Below are 13,917 nucleotides of genomic sequence, written 5' to 3'. Positions count from 1 at the left end.
GGGCCTGGCGTGCTGTGATTCATGGGGTCGCAAAGAGTCGGACACGACTGAGTGACTGAACTGAACTGAACTGAACTGATGCTACGAATGATGGAAGGCAGGAGAAGGAGACAATAGAGGGTGACATGGTTGGGTGGTATAACTGACTCATTGGACATGAGTTTGAATATACCCCAGGAGTTGGTGATGGACAGGGAGGCTTGGCGTTCTGTAGTCCATGGGGTCACAAAGAGTTGGTCACAACTGAGTGTCTGAACTGAACTGAACTCATATTTGGCAAATATGGTAATCCTGAAAATGTCCTGCATTTATTATAATGTGAAAATATTTAACTTTATATATATTCCCACAAACCCTTCATCCTACTTACAAATGGTATGCCAGCTTCCCGATTTCTTTTTACCACTTCTTTCACTACATCAAGTGTTTTGTAATTCCAGCGACTCAGCTGGAATCCAAGATTCCAATAAGCTGGCATTGCTGGTCGTCCAATGAGCTAGAAGTAAATGGATATTTAATTACTTTCAATAATGAACATTAGAAACTAATATTAATATGCTTTTAATTGCTGTATCTCTAGTACCAATTTAAATTTAACTACATATTTTAAACAAAGATTTTGTTGTATCTACATTCTGAAATGGATATTCTCTTAGAATTATGTTATGAAACACTTAGCAAGTTTATGTTCAGTCATTCATCTTTTATTTTGTGTTAAAACATCAGAAAGGTAGCACTTTAAAAAGTAGCATTTATAAAAGTGTATTTTGCTGTGCACGGAAAGTTAAAGAAAAGAATAAAAGGATAGCATTAAAGATATTAGAGAACAAGAAAACTGTCCCACCACACTCCCCACTTCCTGTAGCAACAAAATGAATGAATGATACAATTCCTATTCTATTACATTTGGCACTTATTTCTCTCCTAGTTTGCAAAAATATTAATAAAATATATGCCTACAAGGCTCCCCACAAAGTATTTCATAAGGTACTTTTGATAGTCACATGTAGGGCCTTGTTTTCTTCCTTCCCCCAAGGACCAGATGGGCCCTTCTCCTCCCACTTTCTGGTAGCCCAAGCAGGCTCAGTGCACAGTCACAACAGACCACCAGTGTCTTATCACAACAACAGAGTACAGGATTTTGCACTTGGATATACAAGTGCAACTGATATTATTTTTTTCACTAAAAATGAAGTATTAGATTATATTAAAACAAATAACTTTATATGGTATGATGGCTTTTCTCTCATTAAGGCATACATTTTAGGGGAATGAACTGTGATTTCATCATGTATGTCTAAAAACTACTATCTAAAAATTTTTTAAAATACTAATATTGGGACATTGTATTCTCTTCAATTTAAGCATTAAATTTATTTTTTAAAACTTGGTATCAAATAAAACTGTGCCAAAACTCAATATGTTTACACTATTCATAAACATATTATGTTTCCTAAAATTTTAAAGATTTAGACATGTGATTGAAATTTCTGTGTGTGTATGTTATACATATCACATAATTTGTTTTCATAAAAGTATATAAAATAGGTGTTGCTATGTATATTAATTTATGTACTATTCATCTTATACTTTATATGTATATATCATCTTTAAAACATATAAAATGATCTGGTCATTCAAACACATTAAAGTTTTCAATTTTGACATTCTGGCACCACTATTGAGTTAATTTGTACAGAAAGGATAGTTTGTTCTTCTTCAAACAAGAAATACTTACTTTTGCCTAATTTCTGTCTAATTTGTTCCCCCACTGAAATTCAGCACTGATAAATAATGCTATATTCTACATGCCATTTTTTATTTAAATTCAAGATTTTGCAAGACTACCCATAAAATGATGTATGCAACTGTATTACTAATGCATGAATGCTGCACTGGCATGTCAAACATGACTCAAGTTCAGGTAGTGCTGACCACAGACTTTACTCAGCATGTAATAGACAACTATCCCAACTAATATTTCACAAATCAAATCTTAAACTCTTTCAAAACTGTGCTGTCCCCTGTTTTGATGTTGTGACAACCATACACAATAAATATGATGTCATATTATTGAGACTGTAACTTTTGTGTGCATTTCTGAAATTCACATTTATGAACGGCAACTTGGAAATTGAAAGATTTTATAAATTTTTCAATTGGGTAAAATTCTAGCTACTGTTAGTTCAGGGTTTTAGATCATAACTAAATTTTTTGTTAGTAATTACTTCTCTTTTGAGATTATTCTAGGATATGGGAATTGTATGTCAAAATATTTATTAATAAAACAAGATTTTAAAAATAGACATGATTCTTAAATTTTATGTCTATAAAAATTATTTATTTTTCATGATAACACCAAGATTTATATATGCTAACAATTTACATGGGAGAAACATTTAGAATCCGGCTCAAAATAAGTCCTGAGTTCTTCACCTTTCTGAAGTTTTTCTTGGGCTCATGTACAATAGCATGTTATTTAATAGGTAAATGAAAGTTGTTTGGTTAGTATGTTTAAGGTGTAAGACTTCAGACTATGTTTTCAAAATTTGCCCTTCTAAATCCGAGTGTCAGAGCCAATTTTACTGGGATTTACCTACTGGAGATTAACAGCAAGTGTCACTAGCTCTTTTTTTAAACTCAGTTGCCTCTGGAATTCTTATCAAATGAAGATAAGATATTCCATTTTGTTTTATCCCATATTAAACCACTTTGGTTTAATATGTAATATGTAACATCTCAAAGAAATTTAAATACTGAACTCAGCTGCCTGGAAGCAAGAAACAATTTGTTATCAGAAATATAGACATCTAAATATACCTAGGTGTCATTGTACAAGAAAAACAAAAATAAAAAGTATCTTCTCATATCTGAAAAATGGTAAGGTATAAAAATATATTCAGCTAACGGGCCTCCAATAGCTAAGCTAAAATCATTTAAATATGTTAGATGAAAGAAAGGTATGGTAGAAAAAAATTTTAAAATAGACCTGCAACACACCTCCTGATACTGTTGAACTACTTGTTCTGGTGTGTCTCCCAGAAAGATATAAAAGTCCAGAATTCCACCTATAACTCGGTAAGTTACTATTGGAGTAGGTTGGATGAAAATCTCTACAAAACAAAAATTGGAAAAGCATATGTATATAGTAAAAATGTACATAATAAGAAAATAATTGCAATGTCTACTTCAAGTACTTCACATTAATCATATAATTTTAGAGTCTTTTTAATTATTAAGATAAAATATGATATTTAAGATAAGAATACAGGAGAAAAGTGGAATGCCACCATATATGAGGTTTATGATAGGTTATTCCAGATATTCCTTTTACAGATATTGACAAAAGCTCCCCTAGAAAATGCTTAGCAGGGAATAAAGGATCGGTCCTTTTACAATAAAAAATATTTCTTTTTGAAGTTGCATCTCAGTTAGTTATTTTAATTGAAGATGTTGTGAAAGATCATATCACAAGTTGATTTCTATAAAATAAAACTATGAAGGTTTTAATTTTTCTATATGTTAAACATAGTAATTGTCTGGATAACCATATGGAGCACTGCTCTTGCTGGAATATTATTATTTTTGTAGTTTTTTTTTTAATTATCACTGATTCATCTATCAAATATAGGTATTACATTACTCACAACATTAGAAAATAAAAGGTTCTACATTGCTTGAGTTATGATAAACTGAAATATGATTCATCTCTCTTTTTTTCCCCATATAGACCTGTTTTTTTTTTTTTTTTAATCTGCAGGGCATATGAACTTATCTTAACAATCAAGGCTATGGGAATGGGAATAGTCATTTACATGGATACATTCGATGTTGCTCTGGAGGGAATAGGAAGAGCCTGTATATCATAATATGGCATATTTCCCCCAAAACAGAAGCACAGACACACAAAAATCCATATCTCAGGCTCCTCTGTCCATGGAATTCTCCAGGAAAGGATACTGGAGTGGGTAGCCATTCCCTTCTCCAGGGAATCTTCCCAACTCAGGGATCAAACTCACATCTCTTGCACTGCAGACAGATTCTTTACCTGAGACACAAAGGAAACCCTCACTAACTATAAAACCTGCTTATAATAATTTCATATTCTAAATCACTAACAACAAAGTTTACTCTGCTATAATATATCTATGATTGGAATAAATAAAGCAGATAAAACATTTCAAGTCTCATTTAAACATATTATCAGATAAATTACTCTTACCCATTGCATTGCTGTTCATTAAGAAAACACCAAATGACTTTCCAGAAGTATCCTCAATGCACATGAAGAATGTTTGATGGCCATATAAATTATTATTATTCTATAAGGCATAAATTGGAAAATTAAAACTTAAAATACATTTAAAATAAAAAAGTATACTTAAATGGCTTTTATGTATCCCTATCTTTCTCTGTAATTTACTCCTGCTGCTACTGCTACTGCTAAGTCGCTTGAGTCATGTCTGACCTTGTGCGACCCCATTGACAGCAGCCCACCAGGCTCCCCCATCCCTGGGATTCTCCAGGCAAGAACACTGGAGTGGGTTGCCATTTCCTTCTCCAATGCATGAAAGTGAAAAGTGAAAGGGAAGTCTCTCAGTCGTGTCCAACTCTTAGCAACCCCATGGACTGCAGCCTACCAGGCTCCTCCATCCATGGGATTTTCCAGGCAAGAACTGGAATGGGTTGTCATTGCCTTCTCACAATTTACTCCTTATATTCTATAATAATTTTTTCTACTATATACCATATTAAACACTGTAGCACAAAAGGCATTAAACTTATTTTACTTATTAATCCATTAAGATATAAGTATATAACTATATTATGCTATTAATAGATTATTTAACTTTCTTTTATGTTTTATGATGATTAAATGAGTTTTAATAAGCCATTCATCAACTATATTTCAACTAAAAGTAAGCTATCTGTGATAGGGTAATGGAATGTTTATATGTCATGTCTCATGTATGCCCCAAGGTATTGCCAGGAATTCTAAGATGATGTCCACTTCATATAACTTTTTCAGTATAGATGTTGAAAGCTGATGAGTAGCAAAATTTATTAATATTTTTGTACCAAATGAGAATCTTTAAAACAACTGACTTATCCATTTCAGTATCACTGGAATTTTAAAAATCAGTAACATTTGACTCAAAGCAATCATGAAGCAGTTTAAAAGGTTTTTTAACGCTATTGTATTTGTATAAAACTGCATACTTTTGAAATTCAGAAATATATATACACAAATAATAACTGATGGCGTCATAACAAAATATGAATAAAGTATTTTAGAAAATAAAGATTAATTCTGCATAGAGGAGTTTGGGAAATTTTCTTATGAGGTGAGATCAAATGAGCTATCAATGATATGTATAAATAATAAAAAACTAACTTCTTGTGAAAATATGTGAACCTAAGAAAGATTATCAGTTACGGAAGAGATAAAAGTAGGTATAGCTGCAGGACATGATGTCCACTAGATAGACAGACAGCACATATACAAAACCATGTTGAACATGGTAAGTGTTTGGAAGTGTTCTTATGTAATAACTAGTCCTAGATAGTGTAAGTACAAAAGTAACTGAAAAGTGATTAATAAAATATAAAAGTGAAAAGTCAAAGGAAAACATTCATAAATTAGAAATACCTTTTAAAATATTCATAAAATCTGTTGTTCACTTATTTAGTTAATTTAGGACTTTGATATGAATCCTCACCCTTAAAGTAAAGAAGCTTCTGGAATATATATCACTGACAACAAAAAATAATGGTTACAAAATGCTAGAATTATCTCCTGTCAAATATAATTATTTTATTTATAACAAAAAATAGAGATCCTTACATCACCAGGAAGTTGATCCCGAGTAAAAATTGGCCATGTTTTCCAATATAAATCATGACGAAATCTCTTATGAATATGTTCCCCGAGACCATAAATGTATTCATTGGGAAGTCTGGCTGAGATCTGTAAATACTGGTCAGAGTATACCAGGGGACCAATGCTGGTATCAAACCTAGAGCATGAAATAATAAAAGAGCTAAAAATATATAAAATGCTCTACTAAATATGGATCTATGTTATCATCCAGAATATTTCATTTTAAATAGGTCAGTCTTTAGCTGTGATTACTTCTTATGAACACATGAATTGTAGCATAACCAGAACTTAATTTTATCAACACAATTTGCTTCATCATCAACAATATGAGTCTTCACATGCATTTCTCTCCTTTTATCTTTACTACAATACTGAAGCAGAACCACTATTATACATTTCATTTCACAAACAGCACAGTTTGGACAAAATTACTCATGTTTTCAAGGTGACAAACTGGTAGGCAGCAGAACCAAATTTCAAACCCAGATTTGACTTTCTACAGAGACAGAGTTTTAAAACATAGTACTATACTGGTTTCTATACCTCTATACATGTATTAAAATTAAGTTGAAAATCATTTTTCCTGAAAAAGAAAGGTTTCATGTTTTATATATATCAAATATAAGCTATGCAAAATGTCAAATAGCATTTCTTTTGTGATTTAACATAAAATGAACTTCAAGTTATTAAAATATATTTATGAAAATTAATTGCTGAGATTAAGTCCTGATCATCCAATTAACCTTTCTTGGAAACTCAAGAGCAGCAATATTGAAAGTTACTAACTTTTTTACCAGAAATGTCCCTCAAAATACATTTATAATGAAGGTATTCACATAATGTTTAAATTATTATCTATGGCTATTTAAATTTTTTATGTGTAAATTTATTCAATTAATTTCATACACATAATGAAAAATCCTCTAATGCTATGGAAGTTCAGTCCCTCTCTGAATAGTAACTATCTGATCCTACCAATTGAAAGAGAATATGATAGATAACAAGGAAAAGACATATAAGGTTTTATAGGTATGCCAAATATATGCAAGGCTAAAATTGTATTAGTGGCTCTCTTCATTTCAACTTTGCTTGGCCCATTCTATACTTTATATTCTGGTACATTTCATCCACAAGAAATTAAAGCTTCTTTGATATTATAATATTTAAAAACATGTACGCCCATCCTCTTTTGGAAGGAAATTTATTCTTTCTGAAAATGAGACTTTTGTGGTTCTATGATAATACAATAAAATTGACCAATTATTTAAACTTACATAAATATAAGATAATTACTTACAAAATTTTATGATTGCTTTTTCTAGAAATTTTAATGCTAAATGGATCATGTATAACCTCCAGATTATATAGTGGATCAGAAGCTGCAGTTCCACTAAATTCTTTTACAAACTGATGAGGAACTTCATATCTTCTATTATTTGGATCAGTGATCTGCAAAGATATTTTAAAATTAGCATTATTTGATTCAAAACTGGTACTGAATTTTTCAGTTCTGAATTAGGTATTAAATCCAAGTTCCAAATACAAAACAATAATTCTAATGATTTTATAGATGAGCTATTAATCTAGTCATAAACTTAACTTACATTGTTGAATGGCTATGCAAAAAATAAATTGTAAATATTCTTAAGGAATTAATAGAATTAGTTAATTATAAAGGTACTATATCAAATATAATTTTTATTGACCAATAGAAAAAAATCATGAAACTATTATTAAATATTGATTCTTAAATAGTAGATTTTTATGAATTTAATTATTAATTATCCATGCAGTATTTTGATGATCACTCACTAACAAGTTCTGAAAGTAATTTGAATTTTGTTTTAAAAAAACATTTTTTTGAAACTGTTGCAAAAAGTTATTGTACAAAGGATATATTGTTTTTACTGCCAGTCCAAAAGACCATACTCACAAACAATTTGGTAAAGAAAGCAGAAATTAGTTTCTTTAAAATCATGACTAGAAGTGATACCAGTAAAAAGAACTAGTGAGTGGGTCAAACTTACATGGAATAATTAACAGCTTCCTTAAATTAAATTCTAAACTAATCTTTTGTCACAGTCTGTAGTTCAATAACAAAAATTACTACAGTTTATTGAGTGTTAGTTCTTCTCAGGACACTGTATCAAATATTTTACGCTGACTATACTATTAAATTCTTTAGAAACTACTGCCAGAGGAACTAGTTCTTGAGTTCTATCTGAGTAGAAGGCTCAGAGAAGTGGAGTAACTAGTCCAATAAGTTCTTTGGAATAGACATTTATTTAGACGGAAAATGTCTTGGTGGGTTAGAGGGTATATTCATAACATGCTCTTTAGTATTAACTTTTCTTTAGGAAACTCAAAAACCAAACCTTGAACCGCACACGATTGCGTGTCTGATTTTGAGTTGTGAGGAGTACGCTGTTAATGTCATTTCCAAAAAGCGTAGGTGAAGCTTTCCTTTTTAATTTGGCTTCAAGTCCTTAAAGAAAAAAAAAAGTTGTATGAATTATGGTTTTATTTATAATGATTAGTAATCACTAAATAGTTTCATATTTTTTCTAATTTTATTGTAGATCTCACCTTTTCTTTTTTTAACTTGGAAGATAGAATTGTGAAAAAAATAATTTCTTAACATACCAAATTTGAACATTCTTGTGTACATGTTCCTATTTGATTTTACTTAAGATATTTTTCCAAAGGAAAAAATGTGAATATACTTTTTTTATTCAACTTAAAATATGTTGGATCACCCCGGATAGAACACTTCTCACCAGCATTTGTTGATGTTACTTTCTCAGCATTATAGCCGTGGTTATTTACGAAGAAGCACCAAGGAATAACAGAATCATTCCATGGCCTCCAGCAGCAACCTCGAGCTGCACAAAGTGTCTGATAAAACATTTATTAAAGGAATCATAGGATTAGTACTGTTATTATATATGTTGGTCTCTATTTTTTAAACATTCACTCATTATAATAATTATTTGAATGAATATTTTAAAAAACTTTTTTCTTCAAATATGTAATGTACTAAAATATCATTTATTCTTTTGTTCCTTTCACTTTGAAGAAATGTAAATATTTGATTAATTGAATTACATCAGTGATCAATGCTCTGAGTTGTGATTTATCAAATTTACATATGAATATACATTATTGTAAGGTCATGTTATTTTCAAGATTCCTGCCCTCCAGATAATTAATTATAGTCTGTTCTTTTACCATGTAGTCAGTGCAGAAGAACTAAAATATTTATTGTGCACCAATTATATATCAAATTGCAAGTGAGGCTATAAAGAAGAGATGGTCCTAAATTTAAGCCTAGGTGAAATGTTTAAGGTCTTTACTTCCAGATAATTATTAGTTTGATATGATTTAAACTATTTAAACTAGTTCATATGCTAGCTGTTGCAACTAGAGGCTGCCATTACATCTAATGTATAAAGTAAAATAATAAATTCTCCTCAATATTATGATCTATATGGAAAGGTTACATGAAGGGAAAGAAAAATTATATATGTTTATAGTAAAATTTGAGTCACATGGTGATGCTGTGTGTTAACATTGGTATGATAAAAAATCTATTTAATATTTAAGTTTAATAGTGTAACATATTTTTGTAATTTGAATACTTGTGAGCCCTTTTTCTTGGCTATTTGCCTTGAAAAAAATTTTTTTAAATCTCCATGTTTACCAGTTAACGGTACACATGTTAAATTCTTTCTCATTTTTAACATCAAATTAAAATAGCATCAGGTACACATATACACAGGGGCTTCCCGGGTGGCTTAATGGTAAAGAATCTGCCTGAAATGCAGGAACCACAGGAGATTCAGGTTCAATCCTGGGTTGGGAAGATCCCCTAGAGGAGGAAAAGGCAACCCACTCCAGTATTCTCACCTAGAGAATCCCACGGATAGAAGAGACTAGCAGGCTACAGTCCATGGAGTCGCAAAGACTCAGATATGACTGAGCAACTGGGCACACATACACACACACATGCACATGCATACATGTTATAAAAAATGATAGTTCAATGGGAACTGAGCATTTTGGAGGGTCATTACCTAACAGAATCTGGAGTGTGTGTGACTTTTGATATAAACATCACAAGATGGGAATACACACATACACACCTTCACTCATTGACCTCTCAATCCCATACAAGTTATAATGACTATGGAAGAGTCAATTTAGGGTTAAGTGAATCCATTTATTTACACTTAATTTTCTCCAGCTGAATTCCTTCTCCCCAAATAATAAAATAATAAATGGTTTTAAAAATTTAAAAAATAGTTACAAGAATCAATGTTACTTTATTTTCCACAGATTCTTCTTGTTAATGTCATCATCACAAAAAATTTAAAATATTTAAACTATTTAAATAGTTACACTCTATTTTACACTCTATTAGAGTGTAGATATTCTTTCTTAAAAGTTCTATATTTATCAAAGGTCACACTTTTTAAGCAGTAGTTTGAGTGGATAGAATTTCATAAAGAATTATAAATTTAACAATAGCTTTTTAAGTATGGAAAAATATTAACTTGCTATTTTGAATTGAAGTACAGAAAAGCAGACTCAGTAATTTCTACTATCTCTCATCTGTTCATACATAAGTAAAAAGAAATGCAGCCTAATTAATGGCTATACTTTTTAAAATATGGAATATATCCAATAATTATCTTAATATAATTATCATACTATATATCTATTCATAGAAATATAAAAGACTTTGGTTGCAGACCTGTGTGGGAGATCGTTCTGGAATGCAGTTTATTCTCTGGTTGATAGGATCGTTCAATACACTTGGGCATGTGCCTCGGGTTGAATCACTGATTTCTGAGAAAGAAACAGGTCAGTAAAACAAAACATGGTTTTAAATTTGCTTTTCAAATTTTCAAGTAACAAATACATTGAAAGTAAACACAAATATATACATATATATATAATGAAAATTTTAAAAACCCCTACAAATTCAAGTCCTAATTACCGAAAGGAAATGATCCAAGCAATATTTAAACCTGTATAAAGCCCTTTGACTTTTCCTTAAGTGAATCAAAGTACATTCACAGATGGTCTTAAAAGATAGACTCAAAAGGAAGCAAAATGTTTCCTGTACCATACTAACAAACTGTGTTTTAGAGATGAAGAAAAAAGATGGAGAAATATGTATGGGGAATATATATGGGGAGAGGATGCAAAGAAGGAGACAAGAATTAGAGAAGAAAAAAAGGTTAGGAGGAAGAAGATACTTAAACAGAAGAGAAAGAAGAGAATAGCAAAAAAAGCAAAATCCCAGCTCTATATAATAAAGAGGGACTTTCTAGCAACCAGAGATGGGGAAGATAAATTTGATTGCTTCATAATGTAGCAAGCTTTCAGTTTACTAGAAGATTATAAAACAAGACAAGAGGCAGCAGAAAACACTAACTATTGTTAGAGTATAAGATAATTTGCAATACATTTTCCACTTCTGATTTAATCAGGAGAGAATGATGAAGAAAGAAAAAGTAGATCAGGTGGATGAAAGTAGCATGCATTAACTTTAAATTAGGATATAAATATTCAGGAAAAATGATAAACACTTCAAGCCTGTTTCACCTCTCTCTCTTTCTCTCATATGACCTCACTCTTTAAAAAAAAAAAAAAAGTCAATGACAAAGAGGTTATCCCTTTAAATTTCCTAACCCTGACTGCAAGTGTCTGAAAGCTAGAGCAAAACCTGACTAATGAGATTTCCTGCTAGTTAGAAGAACCTCACTGGTAACTATAGAAGATTACTGTGCTGTGTATTCATATTTTGTTTCTTTTGCCTATTTGCTAGTTCTAAAGCAAGGCCATTAATATCAAAGCATATGGATTTCTTAATTGCAATGACACTTCATTGAAATATCTGTAATATAATGGATAGAAAAAGTTGGAGTAACTGTAACCTACCTGAGATCTTTCTTCAAGTATTTCATCTCATATAGATCTCATATATGTTATAAATTACTTTTCAACATCCATAATTATTATAGAGTAAACTTTATCTCCACCTACTATAATGTATAAATATTTTCAATATTATTTACCTTCAACAGCAGGTGTCTTAGTTGCTAAAACAACAACAAGGGCAATAGCTATTATTGTAACTATAGCAAAGAGGACAATCAGAGTAATTTCTAATCCAGAAAATTTCTTCTTTGCCATCTAAAGAAAGAAAAAGAATATACATTTGAAATGTAGAATATAGAATAAATGACCATAATTATCATAAAATTATATATTTTTTCTACTAAGCATAATGCAAGCAGAGCTCCAGACAGCTCTAACAGTTTACAATCTGAAATAATGCACATTTGCAAAAGGGTAAACAACACATGCAATTTCAAGTAAAAAGACAGAAGTAGCGATGAACATTATAGTAGTACACTGAAATGAAAATATAAAAGGAAAAAAATTTCCAAGAGGGATTAGTTGCTGTCTCATTTTAGAGCGTTTTTCAAGTCACGGAAAGCTAATACTTATATTGTGTTCCTAATTCCACAACAACTGTATGAAGGAGACACTGTTATTTTATGAACTTTAGGCTTAGAGAAAATATTATTTTTTCAAAGTCAAAAAACCCAGTTCTTCCTACTATAACTATTGCTCTGCAATTCCAGCACTACTTTCTTATAAGGATATTATGGAAAAGTATGGGCTTCCCTGGTGGCTCAGAGGTTAAAGCGTCTGCCTGCAATGTGGGAGACCTGGGTTCGATCCCTGGGTCGGGAAGATCCCCTGAAGGAAATGGCAACCCATTCCAGTACTCTTGCCTGGAGAATCCCATGGACGGAGGAGCTTAGTGGACTACAGTCTACGGGGTCGCGAAGAGTCGGTCACAACTTCGCGGCTTCAAAGTTAAAAGTAAAAAGTATGGAAAAGTATATAAATATAAATATGAGGCAAATAAAATAAATATAAACATATAAAATAATACAAATATAAAATGTAGAAAATACATATATACAGGACACGTACACACACATACACACACACACACACACACACACATATATATATATAGGCTATACATTTAGGAGCTGTTGCTTTAAAAAAGCATTTAAACTACATGATCACCAAATTCCGCTCTCAAATAGCAAAATATACCAGACTCTCAAATCAAAAATGTATTTATTTCAGATAATATGTATTTGAGTTACCGTCCAGAGGTGCCTAAATGTAGGTAGAGAAGAACTCTTCTCTTGTAATTATCTTAAAGCCTATTTGTTTAACTTAGTTTTGATCATAATCTGTCTCTCCTTGTCTTTAAGCTTTCATGATTTTTCTGTATTTTATGTTGCTATATGTTTTAATTCGATAGAATATACTTAGATAGAAATTAAGAATTTTCACAGTAAGTTCTCTTATAAATTGCTGGTTTTAAAATCAGTTTCTGGTGTTTTTCTTTCTGGCTTACTTCACCAATACAGTATACTAACACATATATATGGAATTTAGAAAAATGGTAACGAAAATCCTGTATGCGAGACAGCAAAAGAGACGCAGATGTACAGAACAGACTTTTTGACTTTGTTGGAGAGGGAGAGGGTGGGATGATTTGGGAGAATGGCATTGAAACATGTGTAATATCATATAAGAAACGAATCCCCAGTTTAGGTTCGATGCAGGATATAGGATGCTTGGGGCTGGTGCACTGGGGTAACCCAGAGGGATGGTATAGGGAGGGAGGTGGGAGGGGAGTTCAGGAGTGGGAACTTATGTACACCTGTGGCGGATTAATGTTGATGTATGGCAAAACCAATAGAGCATTGTAAAGTAAAAAAAAAAAATTAATTTATATTGAAATGTAAAATAATAATAGTAATAATTAAATGAGTTAATATTTATAAAGTACTTAAAACAATGCTTGGCACCTAGTAAGCAGCATATAAATTTTATTAATGAATAAAATAAAGAAGCTCAATTATCAAAAATAAATAAATAAATAAATAAAATCAATTTTTCTTTTTGCACTCTTATACTCACCCTTTCTCCTCTGT

General features: G+C 31.1%; 1 protein-coding gene across 1 annotated transcript in view; it reads right to left on the bottom strand.

Moving 5' to 3' along the window:
* SI (sucrase-isomaltase) overlaps window positions 1-12,082 on the bottom strand; it is a 109,994-nt gene extending 97,912 nt beyond the window's left edge. The window contains exons 1-9 of the mRNA XM_052636244.1: window positions 11,965-12,082; window positions 10,635-10,729; window positions 8,659-8,776; window positions 8,257-8,366; window positions 7,179-7,330; window positions 5,846-6,017; window positions 4,223-4,322; window positions 3,001-3,113; window positions 371-496 (exon numbers count right to left, since the gene is read on the bottom strand). Coding sequence (XP_052492204.1) covers window positions 371-496; window positions 3,001-3,113; window positions 4,223-4,322; window positions 5,846-6,017; window positions 7,179-7,330; window positions 8,257-8,366; window positions 8,659-8,776; window positions 10,635-10,729; window positions 11,965-12,082 — 1,104 coding nt within the window. The remainder of the gene's footprint in view (window positions 1-370; window positions 497-3,000; window positions 3,114-4,222; window positions 4,323-5,845; window positions 6,018-7,178; window positions 7,331-8,256; window positions 8,367-8,658; window positions 8,777-10,634; window positions 10,730-11,964) is intronic.
* Window positions 12,083-13,917: the final 1,835 nt, after the last annotated feature.

The sequence above is a fragment of the Budorcas taxicolor genome, chromosome 1 (assembly GCF_023091745.1).
Source record: "Budorcas taxicolor isolate Tak-1 chromosome 1, Takin1.1, whole genome shotgun sequence".
Lineage (NCBI taxonomy): Eukaryota > Metazoa > Chordata > Mammalia > Artiodactyla > Bovidae > Budorcas > Budorcas taxicolor.
This window is presented reverse-complemented; position numbering and strand designations above follow the sequence as displayed.